A 21,221-nucleotide genomic window follows, 5' to 3' on the forward strand; every position below is an offset into this window, starting at 1 on the left:
TAGTCCAGGTCCTGCCCCAGGGGATGCCCCCACACCTGCTTTTAAGAACACAGTGGCATGCAGGAGCCTGGCACCCACCCTACCTCTGACCTAGGCTACGTAATCTTAATGACTCCTAATACCCAAAATGAAGCAAAGCTTAATAAAGACTACAGTCCAGCTACTTCAGCCTCCAACCCAGTCACAAACCTACACTCCTGCTGGAGTCTTTCAGTTTGTTTTTATGTCTCTACAAACTCAACTATAGCCAATCTTCCTAGAAAATGACTGGACTTTCCCTAGAAAGTAATCTGACTTGGCTAGAAATGTCACAGCACATGTTTCACCTAGCTATTATGGTCTGGCTAAATAACCTGGATGTTAGTTTATTGCCCCAAACCAGGTTCAAAAGATAACAACAAACCTTCAGCCAGTGATACTTAAGAAAATAGTAACAGCCCCAACATGAAACAGCAGCCAGGCCTATCAGTGGATGTTCAGTCAATATTCAGAGGGAGGAAAGTGGCTGTGAGGCTCCCAGGACTCACTAATGCTTGTTCGTCTCTTCATTTCTGGATCCCAGCATCTGGTCAAATACCCATGACAGGCCTAAGGGGTCAGCTGAGCAGCTTGCCAGCTCTGTTACTAGAACAGGGGTCAATTCGGACTCACAGAGAGCAGAAGCCACTGAAGACAGTGGAGACGCAGGCCAAAGCGAAGGCCAAGTGAAGTCGGGGGCTTGCCATACACTTACCTGAAAGCATCTGCACCCTCAAACTTCCTGACCTCTCATGCTGTTACCAGGCCACACAGCAGACAGGCTTCCCTCCCCACCCACTGTGATAACAGTGGCCCAGGCAGCAAGGAGAACTGTATCCCAGCCTGGTCCAGTCAGCCACATAGAGAGCTCATCGACAAAGGGTGAGGTGTGTGGAGGGGGGAATGCTAGATTGGATCATGGTGCTCCCTCTGGGCTCAGAGAGACACCTGATACCTGGGACAAATCACTAAATGTCAAAAGGTGGCAGGTGAGTGGAGGTGCTGAGGACCCACAGCAGTCTGCAGACACATAGGGAACACCCTCTTGAGATGTCCCCTGTTCCTGGAGGCTGATCTCACACGTTCCCATGCATGACCCTGCAGAAACTGGGTCGGGGAGGAGATGGAGCTCCATGAGAGAATGGAGAGCAAGGAAGGACCACACAGGTACCACCCAGCTTCTCTTTTATCCACATGTACCATCCATAAGGGAGTCCTAGAATGCCAGCAATTAGAAGGCGGCTTCTGTATAGAGAATTCCCCATTGCCCATCCTTCTGCCAAAAAGGAAGAAAAATAAGAAAACAAAGCAGCAACACTGAATTAGTCATTCTGGATTGCCCTTCCATTAAGACATGTGCATCACATTTAAATCCTTTCCCCAACTGCACACCAGATTCCCTGCAAAGAGCTGACAGAAAGCGCCTGCTGTACCTGGGCTCACATAGGAAGGCTGTGTTTTCCCCGTCTGCTCGCCAAACAAGCCACTCCCTGAAGGACGGGTGGCAGAACATGCGGGTTTTGTCTCGCCTCTTAATGAGGAAGCAGGAGAGGGCATCCATCCTCTGCTGAAAGTCTTCCCATCCCTGCTCCCCCTGGATGTGGCCGGCATTAATAGCCTGAAAGATCTGCTCGTCCGTCATGGGGTGGAGGGATGCGAGGGCCACATTGAGAATCGGAAGTGCCCTCTCAAAGGCAGACTGGGTCATGAACTTCATGTTGCACTGCAGCAAATAGAGCTCAGAGAGAGACACAGGCACCACCTTGTAGCTGGCACTCTTAATGACCAAGTGGCCCCTCTGGAAGAGGTCCAGGGTGAGCTTGAGGTACAGGTAGGAGCCGAGGCTCCGCAGCACCAGGTGGCTGCTCACTTTTCCAATGAGCGTGGCATCAGCCTTGCCGTTCAGGGAGATGTTGCTGAGGATGTCCTGGCTGCTGTGCATCCTGTGCTGGACGTAGGCGTGCAGGTCGCTGTGAATGTCTTTGTTGTCTGGAAAGTCATCTAAGGAAAGCTTCACAAATGGCAGCGCACTTATGATTTCCTGGGGTGGGGGGGAACCAAAAACCCACAGTGTCACACTCTACAGAAATTTCTTTTTTATTTTAGCAGCATTTTAAACCAGATTCACTAGTTTTCTTTCAAGGAGGATTTTCATGGATTACAGGGACTCATTGTTTTGTATTAAAACGTGTAATAGGATAGGGTGAAGATAAAAAGCTTATGTGAAATAAATCCTGATGGGAGATGGAATGAGTAAATGCTCTCCCGAGGCCCTCATCCAAGGACCCTGAGCCTAGTGAGCAGAGTCAGAGCCCTGCACAGACAGTGGCAACGAGGCCAGGGCCAGTAGGGGCAGTGAGACTCTGAGGGTTACTTGATACCCATAATCCTTACACTGTGCAATTGCTTATATAACAAGGACAAACACAAACCAACACTGCTCATCTAAGAACATGACCAGGTGCCAAGATAAGAGGCATCCTTCTTTATGCATCAAACACTGGGGCTGTGTAACCCAACCAGGAAATCTGAGACTGCCCCTGGGCTGTGTCTCCATGACAGCATGTCTTAACAAAGCTGCCTACTTTGGTATAGCATGTTATTTTTTTAAATTGCCTTTTTTAAGTAAACTTTTGAAGTCTAACATACGAACATACGATTTGTGCCCAAATCACAGTTGCAGTGTCACTGATTTTCACTAAGTCAAATACACCTGTGTAACCAGCACCCAGAAACAGATCATCCTCAGCTCCTAGAAGCCCCACGTGCCCTTCCCTTCTCTTCCCCATTCCAAAGATTAAGCACAGCTGACATCTAGCAGCAAACAAGAGTTCTTGTAAAAAATTTCCCACTATTTTTTCTTAAGTATTTAAATGGATGTGCAAATTTAATATAACAATGTAGCTAAAGAGGGCAGAATACAATTTTTCCCGTTTACATGGATGCTACTGAAGCTCTGAAAACTTACAGAGCTGGGAACAGGAATGTAAGATTCCTGGTTCCTGTGCTCAACTCATTGCCAAATTGTGCTTATTGTGTAAAAAATGACTGCAAAGTATACAAATTGAATGTCCAAAAAACAAGCATCAAGTTCAACTGAGGTCTAATTTCAGTTTTTATTATGAAAAAATTCCAAATGCTGTTTTAAAATAATTATAAGCATAAAAGGGCAAAAATCAAAATCTAATGTCTAAAACTCTTTACTGAAAAAGGGGGTATAGAAGGAGTCAATGGTTAAGATACAATTTTAGGGTTCAAGTGAGGAGGAAGACAGAGGGTAAAAATCATCCTATCCCTCACTGCAAATGTTACCTCATATTTAAGTTTTATTAAAAAATAGATCTCTGAGAATAGGCCTTAACAATATTTCACCTTCGGCCGGGTGCAGTAGCTCACACCTGTAATCCCAGTACTTTGGGAGACCAAAGTAGGTGGATCACCTGAGGTCAGGAGTTGGAGACCAATCTGGCCAACATGGTGTAAACCCATCTCTACTAAAAATACAAAAATTAACTGGGCATAGTGGCACATGCCTGTAATCCCAGCTACTCAGGAGACTGAGGCAGGAGAACTGCTTGAACCTGGGAGGTGGAGGCAGAGGAGGCTGCAGTGAGCTAAGATCCCACCACTGCACTCCAGCCTGGGCAACAGAGACTCTGACTCAAAAAAAAAAAAAAAATTCACCTTCATTTTTCCCTTCAAAAAAAACACAAAGCCCCACAGCAAACTCATATAAATAACTACTAGCAGGAGTAGCTTTAAACTCTGGCAGGCCTCTTGGACCCACACACTCCATGGCAGTAACCAGGGCTAGCTGCCACCATTTGAAAAGTGAACCTGCAATTCGATGCTAACAGGAAATGTACCTGACATCTTGATAAATATGTCTGGGGCTAAAAAGGTCAGCGTTTCACCCATGGGGGGGCTCTCTGGACTAATTTTTCAAATTCCTAACATAGCTTCCAATTCAAGCAGCTCAGTGGTTTACAATAGTTTTGTTATTAATATTTATCACTGTAAAATTGGAATATGGGGACTTGGAAAGAGATTTGAGAATTCTTTGTTACCTGAAAATTTGCTCTTACAGTCACAATCAACTTTAACCAGGCAGGAAATTTAGAAATAATTTTGGTAATAAATGAAGAAAGAGTATCTCCATAATCAGGTTTATGAAACTCAGCTTCATTTAAGCCATCTATCAAAATAATGTATTCTTCTTCAGGAATTTTCTGCTCTAAAGGATAAAATAATTTTTTCAAATTAAGAAATTATACATTTTTATAAGACAGCACCACCCAGTGTATTTTAATGCCCAGTTTACAGTGTTAGAAGAAACTAAAAAGGTTTACATATGGCACAAGAAACAGTTTTCACAGAAGCATATTTTCTATTAAATTTATAATGAAAACTGGAGCTCAGAGCCAAAAGAAAACCAGTTCTCACAAAACAGAAACATATTGCATGACACACGTTAGCAGAATCTCACTCATGTATATAATACAGTCAGCTCTTCATAAACCATTGTCACTGGGGTGGGCCACACAAAGACAATAAACATATACAGAGGCCAAATCTGGAAAGATCACTAGGTCCCCCATGAGAGTCCTCAGTGGTTTCCAGGGAAGGAAAACTGACCCCCTTGCTGCCCTCAACTCAGGGCAAACTGCCTGGCCCAAGCCACACAACCATAGTGTGAGAGCTCCATGCTACTGACTCCTCCAACAGGGGTCTTCCACGTGAGCCTGAATCTGGTTTTCTGTTTATTAGTGCTGATTTTCTGCCTGGGCAATAGAGAAGAAATGATGACATATCTGTTTTCTACCCCTCTCTCTAGCACCTTCCAGCAGAGGTGCCAGGTGGGCAGGTAAACAAACTCAAAAAGTGAGGAGTTGAGGAGAGAGAGGATGGGAAACTAAAGGGCCCATCAAGTCACTCATGTCCTCTACCTTGTTGGAAACAAAAAATTAAAATGGAAACCTTTAGAAGTCACTTTAACATTTCAATTCAACTGAGCAGAGGTCCTGACAAATATATATGCTGGAAAATTCCCCCAAATAATTCACTTATTCCCTCAGATACCTAGGAGTGCAAAATATGCAACAGTCTTCTGTGGTGCAAGTCATCTAAACAGCCCACAGTTACAAATTGACTACTTTGGAACTGCTCAGTCATCACATTCATGCTTCATTTAACACAATACCATGAGGGTGGTATAGGAGGGACCTCATGGGGCTGGTTCTGAGAAAGAGGACTGGATGGGCACTGAGGCTTCCACATCCTCTCCCTGCTCCTCCTCACTTCTACCCCAGGGTCCAGCTGACCACCCGCCCTCTGGGGACTACTTGATTATGCTGCACCACTACTAAGAGGGGGCTGTGGGTAGCTGCTGTGAGGTACCATTTCTCAGGTTTGTGAGTGGCTCCAGCACTCCCCTCTTGAAAGCTGCCACCGGGTCCTGCACACAGGATCGGAGGCTCAGCATGCTCTGTAGCTGGGGCTCCTTTATCAGAAGGTCTCTGTAGGCGGCCAGCTGATGGGACCGGCAGAGCAAAGCTGCGATGCTGTGCACAAACTCCGGCACTAGGCAAGTGTACGTGTTGTCAGCCTGGCAGTAATGGTAGGCCACCACCTAGGAGGAAACAGAACTGTCAGCGTCACCTCACCCTCTTCACGAAGCTTCTTCTGCGATCTCAAACGGGAACACAACTCTGCCTGTTCACAGAGATAACAAGATACTACAAGATACAGAGCGGCGAGACTGAGTCATTTGTTAGCATAATTGTCCTATTTATTCCTTCCTTCATTTGTGTAGTTTTCAGACCTTTAACTGCATCCACAAATCCATCTTGATTAGCATAAAAATCAGCACAAGTTATTTTGTATTGAATGTAAATAAACAGCATTCATAAAACCTAACTACCCTGCCTTAGAGCAGCTCCAAGCCATCCTAATATTCTCAACATCAAAAAGTGCCATCTTCACTAGGTTTCTGTTCTCAAGAGCAGCACCACCTCTTTAGGGAACCCTTTTGCTGATCCCAAAAGGCAGATGATAAAGCCGGTGACTGTGAGACTGTGGCTATAGAGTCACAGCAGCTCCTTCCCCAGGTCAGGGGGACTCAAGCCCTTGGCTCCTTCCCACACCCGCACTGCATTAAGGGACCCTGTGGAGAAGTTCAACAGGGTCAACGCTGTCTGAAGAATGAAACCTGAAATCACCAAATCTCTGCCTATCATGTGGAGAGACAAGGTGGAGGAGAGAGGAAGCTGCCCAGGTTCTGAGAGAAAAAGGAACGGTCCCTGTCCCAAGGGACCTACGGTGGCAGAGGGAGGGACCCCAGAAAAGGGCCAGACACACAGCTGTTGGCAATGAGAGGCATGCTGTAGATGTAAGAAAAACGCAATACTTTTCCAAAAGAAGATCAAAGGGGGAACAAGTACAAGGTAAGGAAGGCAAAGAAGAGCAAAGCACTCGTGCCAAGAGCTCCATGTTTTTGGGAGTATCTGCCTTGCTGCTGTCCCACTGGGCACAGCAAGCCCCTGCAAGAAATAGGACAAGAACCACTAGCCACAGTTCATCACTGAGGGCACCAGACACTGACGTTAGATGCCTTGCCAACCTGACAAAGTTAGTCAGTCAAGGATATGGGATTAAATCCCAGGTCTGCAGACTCTTTAAAAAGCAAATGGCAAAAGTAAATGTGCAACAGCTTTTCTCTGGCCAACCTGGAGTTGTCATAAGACTTTGGTTTAAATTTATCATCAATACTCAGAAGAAAGTTGGCTGCTCTCCAACTCTCACCTGGACAGAAATCAGTACGGATACATGTGAGGATCCTGTAAGTGTGTCCAAGCCATCATGAGATGTCCAGTACCATGGTCTCACATGGCGTTTGACAAAAGCAGCTTGACAACCCAATGATGGGTCATGCAATCAATTTATTTATTTATTTATTTGTTTGAGATGAAGTCTTGCTCTGTTGCCCAGGCTAGAGTGCAGTTGCACAATCTTGGCTCACTGCGACCTCTGTTTCCCGGGTTCAAGTGATTCTCCTTCTTCAGCCTCCCGAATAGCTGGGTAGCCACCACTACGTCTGGCTAAGTTTTGTATTTTTTGTAGAAATGAGATTTCAACATGTTGGCCAGGCTGGTCCTGAATTCCTGACCTCCAGTGATCTGTCTGCCTCAGCCTCCCAAAGTGTTGAGATTACAGGCATAAGCCACCATGCCTGGCCTTGAAATGAATTTAGAGCCACAGTTTTTTGTTTTAAATAAGCTTAGGATTACCAGAGTGTATTATAGGATATAAGAATAAGCATGGTTCTAAAATGTTTTTGCTTTAGTTATGTGGGTGATTATGTGTGAGTACTGGATCTCTAGTGTAAGATGTATTTCTTATGTGGGTCACAGTCAATGGGGTTTGAAAATCACTGTAAACAGGGATGGCTTTGAAGCCTGAACTACATCACTCATCTCAAAGCACCTACTCATGACCAGAGGACTGTTCTGGACCAGTGGTTGGAAGCATCAGGGCTGACAGTGCCAAGAGCAGTCATCATCCAGGAAGCAGAAGAAGGAACAGGGATCTGGTGCAGAGCAGGTCTTGGTTCAGTTTTCCTCACCAACCTCCCCACAGGGCCTCCTCACAAGGTGTCCCTATGGCTGCCCACTCCGGCAGCTCTCCAGCTTAACTCACTCACACCACTACTGCCCCAGGTAAACCTAAGTAGCTCCACTAGGGGCAAAGGATGTAATGCTTTAATGTAGGAGTGTGGCTGGTGAACCAGTGATGGATGCTGAGCAGAAGGAAAACTTCACAAAGACCCTGATGGTCATGAATTTAGAAAGGGAAAGTCAGTCAAGGAAGGCTCTATTAAAATTTCACGAGAAACCTCTGTCAGAAAGCCAAGGGAACCAAAGGCCTCAGGCAACAGAGTGCAGGGAAGAGGTCTGGGTCAAGTCAAAAGCTCCAAAGTCTCCTGCTCACATCCAAATTAAGAAGAGTATATACAGATAAGCACGGATTTGTGGCCAGTACACATGCTACCTTCTGCTGCCTTGAGAAACTCTTTCAATCCATTGTTTAAGATGGATCAGGTTCACTGCCAATGACTTAAGACAGATAATTACTGTCATTCACATTTTTACTTGGAGAACTTTATCATTATTTCATCAAAAGCTATACTTTATCATTAGGCAGTTGTCTCTGTTTTAAGCTCCTTTTTCCAATTTACTTCTCAGAAACCAAACTAGCAAATCTCTCTATCTGGAAGGCTCCCGTAAAACAAGAGAGATTACCTTAGAAGCAAGATATTTCACTGCATCCTCTCTTGGTCTCTGGTTTTCAGCACTGCCAGACCCAAGAGGTGTTTTAGCTGAGCTGGAAGCACTTGTGGAAGAACTCGGTGAAAGCAACGGGGTGAAAGGAAGATCCTGAGTGGGGTCAGAGGCTGCAGAAAAAGACCCATTTCATTATGTACATCGGTGTAGGAGCAAGGTGAGATACTGAATATATTTCTTGATTCGCCCCAGGGAATATTTTAATAGATAAGGAGTGAATATGGTCCAAATTTCAGAGGCCCATATGAGAACACAGGTTCCCCATCTGTCTCCCACCCAATCAGTTCCCCTCCCTGGAGAACTACCATCTGCTATTTCCGGTTTCCACTGTTAATTTTTTTTTTTTTTTTTTTTTTTTTGAGACAGGCTCTCACTCTGTCATCCAGGCTACAGTGCAGTGGTGCAATCTCGGCTCACTGCAGCCTCGGTTTACTGGGCTCAAGTGATCCTCCCACCTCGGCCTCCTGAGTAGATGGAACAATAGGCGTGCACCACCATGACTGGCTGTATTTTTGTAGAGACGAGGTCTCCCTATGTTGTCCATGCTGGTCTTGAACTCCTGGGCTCAGATGATCTTCCCACCTTGGCATTACAAAATGTTGGGATTACAGATGTGAGCCACTGCGCCTGACCTATTGAATTCTTTTGGGTCTTAAAGAATCTCGCATGATTCACTTGTTCTTGTTCACCATGTTTAGAGTGGGCTTATTGCATATGAAATAAGGAGTAGATAGATAGTCAAACGTTTGGCTACTCTATCTCATGTCTTTATAATTTTGGCAAATCCAATACAGAATTGAGGCAGGAGAATTGCTTAAACCCGGGAGGTGGAGGTTGCAGTGAGCCGGGATTATGCCACTATGCTCCAGCCTGGGCGATAGATATGTGCCAAACAGGGTACAAAAGAACTCCACATTAGATTCCATCTGAGTTTGTTCTGCCAGGAGCCCAACTCCTTGTTCTTAGGGTCTCAAATTCTCCAGGGCACTTGATCAGGCCTCACTGGCCCATCTCTGCCTGCACCTCAAGGAAGAGAGGGGTTACAGTTCAGGAGGCCATCAGGGAACCCTGGCCTCGCCCCAGCTTACAGCTGACTACATATCATGACAGAGGGATGTATTCAAATAATTCAGTTCACACAGGATTGCAAACCTGATATAGTAGCTGCAACAACTTGAGGAAAATTGGTATTTTATATCTATGCAAACAACAATTTTCTCCATCCATCTTACGTTAATAAACTAGACAAGTAATTAAATACACACGTACTTTTAGGTGATGAACCAGGACTGTTGGAAGCAATCTGCCTCATGCGGCTTCCGTGGCAGCTCAACGCCACCAACTTGGAAATGATCGCTGTCTTCCCAAATCCCACATTGCCAACCACCACCGCACCTCTGTTTTCTGCCAGTTCTGTGTTCTTCAAGTTTTCTTCTATCTGGTGAAAGAGCCAATCCCTTCCCACAAACACAGAGTCTGTTGTTATGCTTGGTACTTCAAACAACAACGGTTTCAACAAAATGTCTTGTGGCTTGTAGGGAGCAAACCGTGCTTTAAAAAAGAAAACATTATTTTAGAAAAATGTCATAATTTTATAAACTAAGAAACTCAAATATCATTGCTTGTGTGTTATATTAAATCCTGACTTTTATCCCCACAAGGATCTGTAAGCATTTCCAATCTGGCTCTATTAATACTTTTGTAATACCTCAATTATCACACCCTATTGGACCTAGAGAGTGTCCTATTGAAATTACTTTCTAGTATGGTCACAGCTTTGAGTTATTCTCAGGACTCAAGGCAGACACACAGAGGATTAGAGAAAGCCATGCGTGAGGTCAAACCATGTCTCATTGCTTTATTTGCAACTGCATTTAAGATGTGTTTCTTCCCTGCTGTATGAATAAAACAAACGTGTTTTCCCTAGAAACAGGGCTCTGCTCTCATCCAGGTGTGATGACACTTTGCCTGTATGGTGAGGCTGCTGTGTACTTCACACAACTGTGTTACATGTAAACAGATAACATGGCCAATGCAGTTCAAGGAACTTTTTTTTTTTTTTAAGACAGTTTCACTCTTGTTGCTCAGGCTGGATTACAATGGCATGATCTTGGCTCACTGTGACCTCCGCCTCCTGGGTTCAAGTGATTATCCTTTCTCAGCCTCCTGAGTGGCTGGGACTATAGGCCTGCATCACCATTCCCAGCTAATTTTTGTATTTTTAGTAGAGACGAGGTTTTACCATGTTGGCCAGGCTGGTCTCTGATCTCAGGTGATCCACCCACCTCACCCTCCCAAAGTGCCACCACCCATAGTCCAGTCCAAGGAACTGAAACAAAGCTTATACTTTGTTAGTGAAAAGAAAAAACAACAAAAAACACCTAGTAAGTGTTAAACTGCTCCTCACTTCAAAATAACTTACTGCAGAATTATTTTTCCAATTCCAGAAGTGAGTTAATCACATATTTTAAGGAAGAGGCCCCAAACTGTTTGAGGATACCCATTAGCACACCTCACAGATATGTTTTTAGCACAAACACACTTATCATGTTATAAACACAGTTGGCTTCAATGCTGGTTATCGTAGACTTTCAAAGTTAGTGAATGAGCTCATCATAACCATTATCACAGTGGATGCAAGGATAAATACCTTTAACTTCCTGTGCCCTACCTCCGGCTGTATTGTGCCATGGTAATCTAATTGATGTCCGGAGAGGAGCATTTCTCTGCCCATCTAAATAACTCAGATCTTCCAATTTGGTTGAGCTTGTGGCTGTAATATTAAACTGAAGTTTAGTATCTTCAAAGCTGACTTTAATTTCATACCTAAGTGACTATAATTTACAAATCACTAAATAATTCAGTTCAGGTTTTCAACAAAATTTACTTAAATGTCATTTTGGCATTGTTTGTCCCAGTTTATTTTTCTGGCAATATTATTAATTTAAAGGTGGTAAAAACCAAGTGCTGCTGCTTCTTAAAGTTATGCTGACTGGGTTTCCAGAATTCTCCATTATTCCTGGAAAGAGACAGAATTCACCATAAATTGTGTGATGAGGAAATCTGACAATCATGTGGCACACAGCAAAGCTTCAGTACTTACCACGAGCAGGTGGCATGCTGCTGGATTCTTCTCTGCAGCTCTGGGGAGTTTTCTGCTGTTTGGAATTCCACACTTACTAATTAAATGGGCAGATTCTATGTGTACAATTCCACAGCACTTAGAACACTAAAAGTTAACTCTCAGTAATAACAGTACAATCATACCCCTAAGTTTCAAACATACATATAGAGTATATATAAACATTATATATCAGACTGCATTTTATAGGTATATTTTTTTAATTCTAAAAATGTTATGTTTACCTCTGACCAAATCAGTAAGATGCATATCACATATGTACTTGTTATAAAGCATTAAAAAGCTGGGGACAGTGGCTCATGCTTATAATCCCAGCACTTTGGGAGGCTGGGCGGGTGGATCGCTTTAAGTCAGGACTTCAAGACCAGCCTGGCCAACATGGTGAAACCCTGTCTCTACTAAAATACAAAAAAAATTAGCTGGGCATGGTGGCAGGTGTCTGTAATCCCAGCTACTGGGAGGCTGACGCAGGAGAATTGCTGAAACCCAGGAGGTGGAGGTTGCAGTGAGCTGGGATCACTCTCCTTTACTCCAGCCTGGGTGATAGAGCAAGACTCTGTCTCAAAAAAAAAAAAAGTATTAAATATCTATTCAAACATTGATACAAGTTAGATTACAAAAATAACTAGAGCAAAATAATTTTGCTAATTCTCAAGAAATCTTAGAAGCCAGTATATAGTAGACATTTTTGCCTTTTAAAAACCCCTCCATCGAGTAGTACCAAAAGACAGTTGCAGGTAAACAAACAAAAAACCCTCCTATTACATTGAGAAAATTATAAATAAAATTAACCTAATTTGGTTTATAGATTAAGCCCAACATGAAGTACTGTTGATCTTAGTAAAATTATTATCTTCCAGGACTAGAAATTATATTGTGATTTGAGAGCAAGTGAGAGTCTAGAGGGAGTCAGTGTCTGGGTCAAGGCTTCTTAGGACTGGGGACATCTTCAGTGGGACCAAGCTGCAGAGGACAGAAGTTGAGTTGCGCCATCTGTCTGCTGAAAATCCTCTGGCTGCCCAACAGGTTCTAACCCAACATCCAGCTGCCAACCAGTGCCATCCATCCTACCTGATCCGTTCCTATCTCTGCCCACTAAGATTTCAGTCCTTCTCTTCCTCACTGTCCATATCATCTGCTCTCATTCCTTCATTGAACAACCACCTGGGTGGCTCTAGGCCTAACTGTGCTGGCACATCCTCTCTTACTGCATCCTCCAAAGGGCAATCCAACACATGCCCTGCTGACTCATCTTCCCAGCAAGCAAGAAGCATCTGCAACCTTGACTTCATGACAGCATGCACCTATATGCCTCTGCATCCTTCTGGTGCATATCCACAGTGTATACAAGTTTAAGCGAATACTCTATGCACATCGCCAGCTATCATGCAAATCTTTCCCATTAGAAAGACTCTGCTAATTCCTTGTCAGAACTTTTAAATGGATCGCATGTGTGGTAATCCAAGAGCAGCCTCTAGCTTCTCTCTAGGGCCTTCATAAGTAGGGTGTATAAAACCTCCTGGAGAGCCAACAGGACTACACTGTCTTCCCTCAGCCCTTTTACCTCCCTACAGCAACACAGCTTGGAACATTTCTAGGCTCCTGCCTGAGCCCTGAGACCCTTCTTGTCACACATCTCATGGTGAATGCACCCACCAAGGCACAGGTAGAAGGGGCAGGCAGCCACACTCATAACCCGTAACTCATTTCAGAGGCAGAATAGTCATGAACATCTGACATAATGCTGCAGCTCTAGAGAATACAAAGATGCTTTAGAGCCTCAAAAGCATTGAGGCTTATTTCCCTTCTTCCCCTGACTCCTCAGAACATAACATTGAGTTGATAATTTTACGACAACTGAAAGGATTAAAAATATGTGACCGTAAAGGACATTCCAAATAACAGATTGCAGAAATGCCCTAGAATGTAGCTAAACAGATGCAGGAGATGGTAAGATTTCACAGGCCTGTTTTCAGATTCCCAGTCACTAGAGTTTCAGCACCAAAATCTGTAACAGAGCAGCCTCAGCACTTTCACAGCTCTTGGCTGATTTTCAATTTCAAATATGATTAAGCTGAGCTGAAAGGTGCAGCAGGGCCATAAGCCACTACCTGCCAGCCATCTCAGCTTTCTAAGGCATTTTCAAAGCCACCAATAGAGGTGCCAGCAAATAGAGCAGGGAAACTTCAGTGGATTAGCTATGTGCCCAGGTGTTATCCACCCTCTGAGCAGGTAACTTGGGCCACTCTGCCCTCTCAGGCATGTCTACAGTAGATTCTCAGACGTTACCTGTGCAAAAGTCAGACTCATGTTCAGTACTTACCCAAAAACACGTTCAAAATCCTAAACACTACTTGGGGCCAAAAAAATCCCCCAAAGGTAAAGCAGTAATTTCATGCTACAATAAACCCATTGCTAGAATCTCTACAGTGAAATTAATTATACACTTATTGCACACACACACGCACACACACACAACATGTGGATGAGAAGCACATTTCAAGATGCGAAGGGAAGAGTTTGTTTTTTGGTGGGGGTGGGATTGGTGGAGCAAGGCAGAGGGAGACATCTCTAAGCTGGACAAAGAGGAATATTTGCTAAAGTTGTGGACTAACCTATGGAAAGTACATGCCAGTATGTCCAGGGCAATGACCAGTTTTAGGAAAACTGGATTGCAATTGTGCTTGTTGGTTTCCTGGAAAATTAAACACAGTGTTCTGTAATCCACTCAAAGTACTTTGAAAGGAAAAAAAATAGTAAAAAATAGTAGAACCCATTACCTGACTTCTTTATGATTTAAAACATACTTTTAAAGCCTTCCTGGTCTGTTTTTAATAAAGAAAAGAAGTGTCCATGTCATGCATTTTGATGTGATATATAGTTTTCCAAACCAATCCTACTCTAACAAATATCTTTACAAAGAAAATCTGTATCGTGAAACAATCTCAAAACCTAGCCAACTTATTTTTATAATCTTTGACAAAAAATAAAAATTAACCATGTTACCACTACATGGTTAACAGACAATTCCAGTTCTCTGTAGCAAGCTCAGTAAAGGACCTTAGGAAGAAGTTCTGCACCCTACCCCCTAGGGGCCAGTCCCATGGGGAGGCTGTGAACAGAGGCCTGGCATCAGCCTTCCTTTACCTGCCAACCCTCGTGCACCAAAACACCTTTCCCACCAAAAAGCAATTCGTTTACCTGTATTGTAACATGCAAAATACTTCTAAGATATTTCTGTATTGGTACTTCACATATTATTCTGCTTCTAACACTGAGTGTTCTCTGCTGCCCTGTTTGTAGCAGCCTGCCTTCTAATCACTAAATAGTGCTGCACAGAATCCATACAACCCGAACCTTAACTCTTCAATGGTACTTGAAAAATCTTGTCATTTCCTCTTAACTGAGGTTCAACTTTAGGGGCAGGAAGGGAGGCAATGAAGAATCTACCATACTCCTAGCTTGTTAACAGATACCGTGAAATAGGCCTTTGCTCACTTCCTTTCAAAATATTCATTTAGTTTAAAAAATATGCAGCACAGAAGAAACGAGCAAACCCATTAGGCCAGGTAGACTTTGCTCTGATCTAGAGGTAAAACCCTCCCATTCCACAGGAGGTCTAGCTCAAGGGCACACACAGAAACTAATGAATGCACACAGCAGAAATCAGAAAGCTCCGCTCTATAATCACAGCAGTTTCCTGGAAAAGCTCAGCTCACACCCACTGTCACTTCACATGGCAGGAGACCCATAAAAGAACATCAAGCAGAAAACAACCCCAAATGGGATGCTTTTAACACTGTTAAAATTAACACAGTAATGTTTCTTAATTTTAAAATAGCTTGACTAAATTGAGCAAAAGTTCACTATTTTTGTTGAAGTCAATAAAGTGATCAAGTTCTGGGGATAATACAAATGACCCATTCATCATAACTAGGTAAATTCTGTCTAAAGCGCCCTGAGTGCCACACACTGTGTTAAAGTGGTGGGACAGTGGTGAGAGGACAGGAAAGCTGTGGAAGGACTATCAGTCAACTTGTATAATGTTCTCTAGTATTTCTCTCTGGCAGACATGCCAAATCCCTCTTCTGGAACAAGACCATTTCACTTCCTTTGAAAGTGAATTAGAGTTGTGCCTCAGAACTTTTCCATTAGGGCCAATTATTTATCAGCTACTTCTGAGTTCCAGTGTAAAAAACACCCTACAACCACCAGAGTGACCCACCGCATCCTGAAAGCATAGTATAAATCACAGAGAAATTCTCTGATGCAGGAAAGGAGAATCTGGGTCCCTGCATTAGAAGAGAAATGTTACGTGCTACATTGATAACAAAGAATGACTGTATCAAGTTCCTTTTCTAAATTCAGTGCAAGGGCATGGAGTTAGAAACTGGAAACGTTAAAAACAGGCACCACAGCTCAGATGCAGAGAGCTCCTTTCCCCACCCATCTGGAGCTACAGTCATCCTTCACTAAGCACCGGAGATCAGTTCCAGGACCCCCTGAGGATACTGAAATCCTCAGATGCTCAACCTTATATAAAATTGTGTAATGTTTGCACATAACCTACAAACATCCTCCTATATCCTTTAAATCATCTTTAGATTACTTGTAATACCTTGTATTAGGTATTACACATGGTATTATGTAAATAATTGTGAGACTGTATTTTCAAATTCTTATTTTATCAATTTTTTCCCTGGGTATTTCTGCTCCGTGGCTGGATGAATCCGCGGATGTGGAACTGCAGATACAGGGGACAGACTGTACTCTCCTTGCTTGACACACATCCGCCAACCAGTTCGACGACTGACAGTCGCCAGCCTTTGTGCTCTCTTCTTTGTTCCAGCTGCTGCATCTTGGAAAAGCATGTCTGTCTCAAATATTTTCATTTCCTTGATTGAGAGCTCTTTCTTCCACTGCTTAGGTTTTAAGCTCTGAGCTCCATTTTAACTAAATTATACAGAAATTTGGCCCTCGTCTGTACAATGGGCCTCCATTACACAAAAATAAGTTTGTAATGGTAAGAAGTTCCTTGACTGATATTAACAAACTCACCCAACAATTCCCATTTACCAGGATGTAATAAACAGTTATGAATTTTCTAAGGCTTAAAATAACACAAACCAAGAGGAGAGTTTTTATACTTTCTTCTTTTATACACAAAGAGCCTGAGAGTCCAAACCATTGACTTAAAAGAATTCCAGAGCAGAAGGATCACTTAAAGAGCATTAAGTACAGCCTTACTGTGTTTACAGATTAGCAAACTGAGGCTTAGAAAAGGCAAGTGCCTGACGTGGGGCCACGAAGCTGGCTTGTGTCTGGAATGTCTTCCCATGTGAAAGACAGTGAACACAGGGCACCTCAGTCTCCCTGAGATAATACTTCCAGGGAGAGGTGTGGCCTTACCTGCAACTGAGTTGGGCCGTGGCATTATTAGTGAGCTGGAGCCCTGAGAGTAAGGGACCGGACCATCTCCAGCTGAGGATTCTGCTTTGGGCAGCGTGCTCTCTGCTGAGCCGGTGGTCTCCTCTTCTGCCACTGGGGAGCAGTTATCTGCCCTGCGGTCATGAAGCACACCTTTCTGAACCCCTAATCTTAGGCTTCCGTCTTTATTCCATTCCAGACTGGAGCCACTCCGGTCATCATTTTCGGATGAACTTGTAATCGTGGCTGAAATGAGAGACCAAAATACTTTGAAGGGGGCCAGGCAGAGCTAGGGCTGAAGAGTTAAAACATGCACACTGCCCTCCCTAGGATCAATGGAAAGTTTTCTGGTCCACACAGATTTTTATCAAAGTATGTTCCATACGATGTATTTTGGTAAATTAGAAGAATGTGGCTTACCAGGGGAAATAAGCTGCTAAATCACTCTCCAGAGAAGAGGGGAGAGGGAGAAACTCTGATAGGAAGATAATGAAAAAAAACTGTCTAAAAAGTATCAGAGTTAAATCTATGTAACCTGGAAATAACGTATCCTCTCTTTTTAACAAAGATTACTCACAAAAGAATTCATGTCTCATTAAATTCTTTTGAACCTTTAAATATACTTTCCAAATTAATAACATTTGTTGGGGATGAGGGAGCAGGAATGAATAACAGAATGGTTAATGCAGAGACATACAGGAGAAAATTTTTAGAAACAAAAACACAATTATAAAGTCAAGCAGAGAATCTGACCCTTAGACTTAAAGTTTATAATATCTGTTTAAGATGATCCAGAGAGACTGACTTATTATTCCTTCAGCAGCACGAAATGAAAAACCTTCCTGTATCCAGCGCAGGTGAAGCACCAGCATGGGAAGGTATACTATCACTACAGAATTCACATTTAATCTCCAAGAAAAAAAAAAAACCAGCACAGAAAAAAGATAGGAAAAAACCTTTTGTAAACATCTCAGCAAAAGAGCAGAAAGAACATGGTCAAAGAGAGAAGCAATACTCACCCTACATAGCTTCTACAAAGAGCCACTTCTAATTTAAAGATGCTGAGCCATACAGGATCCCCTTGAAACCACATCATTACCTGGGCCACTCACACTGCCCCACTGTTAGAACTAATGTAGGCTGCATCCTTGAGAACAGGAGCCACATCCACCGATGCTTCTTTCTCTACTTGGATTCCAGTTGCCTAGGCCCTCAACTGCAAGCCTGTTAAATGCGAGTGTGCAGGGCCAAAGTGCATTCAGAATGCAGCTCCTGGATTAGGCCGCTTTAGCCACATACCAAGACGATACACACTTTTATCAGAAGGCTGGTGAATTAACTCAGGGTCAGTTATTTAGGATCAAAGAGTCTGAAGGGGTTTAGCTTTGTTTATATTCTTTATGGTTTAGAAGACAAAACTATTTCCTTGCTGTGGCCACAGGACATCCTGTCACAATTCTAAGACTGTCTTTACTCCTCCTGCTGCTGCAGCATGGACTTAGCACCCTCTCTGGTTGCCTCCCTATTTAAAAAAAATCCCACATAAGTGCCGAAGCCTTCCCTAGAGTATCCATGGCAATCTTTTCCTTTTCTGAACAGCGTAGCACATAGTAAGTGCTCAATAAATGCTTGCTAATTGAATGAATGAGTAAATGAATAAACTTCAGTTCCATTTGTGGTCAGAGACACTACACTTGATCTCACTTATCAGTACAGGATCTGATTTTGGGTGCCCATCGTTATGACTCCCAGCATTTGCCAGTGTTCCATTAGCAGTATTCAACCACACCCCCGTCTTCTTTGGAATCAATCACAGGCTTCCATGTGTTTTTAAATGGACCGTTTATATGAACATAGGCACAGCAAATATGACTCTTTCTATCATAAAAATGCCAGTAGTGGTGTTGACAGCAGAAGCTAGCATTTACTGAAGGTTTACTATATGCTAGGAAGTGTGCTAATGTTTTTCAGGAATGGTCTAATTTGTTGGTAAGTTTATTGCTTATTAATAGCAACCCTGTTAATAAGCTGAAAGTATAAAAATGCAGGCAGTCCCATAACACAAACTGCGGTGTTACAAACCTTCACATTTAAATCCAGTGTTCGCAACTCAAAATGCTTTTCTCAGACATACTGTAATAAGTTACGTTCCCAGGCCACTCCAACATCCAAGTGACAAGAGTTCCAGACTAGGAAGATAGGGGATGTGTTTGGTTTTATTATTGTGGCTGTTGCATTTGAGAGCACACATTTGTAAGTTGAACAAACAAACCAAAAGTCAAAGTGCTCTCCCTAAGTGCCAAGCACTTCTGAATCAAACCCCAAAGAGCTGAGTCCTAACTAGGACCTCAAGTAGTGGGAACAGGGACTTAGCTCACTTCCTGTTACAGGTGACAGCACTGCCATGAGGACCTCAGGGACCCATGGCACCACTGAGGATGGCTGGGAAGGCCAGGTCAGAGCTCCTGATGGCAGGACAGGCAGAAGGTGCAGCTCTCACTGGCAGGCATGTGCCCTACACTGTGCCCAGCATCTGACAGGGGAAACACTCAGGTCCTGGCAGGGAGAGGAAGGAAAAGGGGCGGGGGAGGAAGGGCCCAGCTGCAGGAGCAGTCACTGGGAAGAGAAGTCCCAAATGGGGAAACCATTTGGAAATGAATGTATTGTAAGGTCAGTGTTTATAAGAAGGAGACTAGTGAGGAAGAAGAGGCAGCCCTTCTGCTGCCCTCACAAGTTCCTGTAAGAGAGGCATTCCTGGTTCACATGTCCCACAGTTCTCAGAGGCAGGGAGGCTGGGAAATCTGAAGCCACTCCATGAACACTCCTTCCTGGGATTCAATACCAGATGTAGCCTACACAGCTGGAAGCCCAGACACTCTCATCTTGGCTCAGCTCTGCCTGAGCATTGAAGCAGATCCAGCCAAGCAGATACAGACCAAATCAGTCTGGCTTCCCTGAACAACCTAAGAGCCACACCAAACGTGGCAACCCTGGAGAACCCAAGAGAGAGAAAGCTGGTTCTTCCAATAAATGACAGGCTGCTCGAAAACATCTTTCTTCTCTGATTATAGAAATACAAACTCCTAATGAGGTTAACCCAGTCAGTCACTCTCAAAAATGCGCATGCGAACACACATACAACCAGGGTAAAATCTTAACTGTGATGACTTTTTAAAAAAATCTCTAAAAAGCGCTATTTGACATTTCCCAGAGACTAGCTAATCTTTATAGTTGCTTAACAATTTAAAAATCCTAGCATTTTGTTCTTTGGACTAGTATAGATAGCAGCTTTTGTCAACTACAGCTTGCTATTATCACCCAAACTGGGTCTCAGTGCACTTGCAACATGGAGCATTCTGAAAATGAGCAACTTATCAGGCCTCAAGTTTTATAAAGCTGTGAGGTTAGGCTGCACCTCACAATTTAGTGTTGAATTAGGTTTGTACTGCTTATTGATTTACATGCATTACTTCTGATTCTCCATGTAGTTTGAAAATTCCTTTTAGTCCCAGGGACAGTGTCTTATCTTCCTTTGTACTAGTGTACAGGGGTAGAATACTTCCAAAACACTTTTTCTGTGTAATATGGGATTTCACTATGCTGCCCAGGCTGGTCTTGAACTCCTGGACCCAATTAGTCCTCCTTCATTAGCCTCCCAGGTAGCTGGGACTACACGCTTAGGAATGTTCAAGAATGCTTTCTTCTCCACACAACTGAAGAAAAACAAGGTAGCACTTAAAAAGCAAACATTTCTTAACTTCTATATTCAGCTTAGTGGTTGACAGGAAGAATTTAAAGTTAAAACACTGGACCTATTAAGCGCCTGGCTCACTTAATATACTAGGGCATAAACCTGATCACCACAAACCATGAGAGGAGACAGATAGGCTAAGAACTGTCAACCCTGCTTTATAGAGATGAAAGGCTTCAGAGAACCTGTCTGTCTGTCTCTCTCTCTCTCTCTCTCTCTCTCTCTCTCACACACACACACACACACACACACACACACACAAAATTAGTGGTATAGCCAATGCCAATTCTTCTGATCATACATACAGTGTATTTTTAAAACACTGTTTGCTTGCATGGTGTTCAACACATAAAAGGAGTTAAGCATCTGTGGCTAAAAGTTCGTGAAGTCTGCCTAGTTAAAAAGTCATCCACTCAGTCATCAAATGCATTGCTCTGGAAGGCTCTGAAATAAGACTACACTCTGTCTTCATCTTCCCAACTTTTCTTTTTTTTTTTGAGACAGGGTCTCATTCTCTTGCCCAGGCGGGAGTGCAGTGGTGCAA

At 43.3% G+C, this 21,221-nt stretch overlaps 1 protein-coding gene across 11 annotated transcripts in view; it reads right to left on the reverse strand.

The window, feature by feature from the left end:
• TANC1 (tetratricopeptide repeat, ankyrin repeat and coiled-coil containing 1) overlaps positions 1-21,221 on the reverse strand; it is a 251,585-nt gene that overhangs the window by 49,598 nt on the left and 180,766 nt on the right. For 9 of the 11 annotated variants that reach the window (XM_064382718.1, XM_064382727.1, XM_064382724.1 and 6 more), the window contains 7 exons: positions 16,909-17,172; positions 11,008-11,130; positions 9,627-9,908; positions 8,316-8,467; positions 5,416-5,647; positions 4,086-4,252; positions 1,452-2,059 (listed from right to left, as the gene is read on the reverse strand). In XM_064382718.1, the coding sequence (XP_064238788.1) occupies positions 1,452-2,059; positions 4,086-4,252; positions 5,416-5,647; positions 8,316-8,467; positions 9,627-9,908; positions 11,008-11,130; positions 16,909-17,172 (1,828 nt within the window). The remainder of the gene's footprint in view (positions 1-1,451; positions 2,060-4,085; positions 4,253-5,415; positions 5,648-8,315; positions 8,468-9,626; positions 9,909-11,007; positions 11,131-16,908; positions 17,173-21,221) is intronic. The other 2 variants (XM_021665895.2, XM_064382723.1) reach the window with 1 other exon arrangement.

This window comes from Aotus nancymaae, unplaced genomic scaffold (genome assembly GCF_030222135.1).
Source record: "Aotus nancymaae isolate 86718 unplaced genomic scaffold, 86718_ANA_hifiasm-v0.15.2.pri h1tg000029l, whole genome shotgun sequence".
NCBI classification, from domain to species: domain Eukaryota; kingdom Metazoa; phylum Chordata; class Mammalia; order Primates; family Aotidae; genus Aotus; species Aotus nancymaae.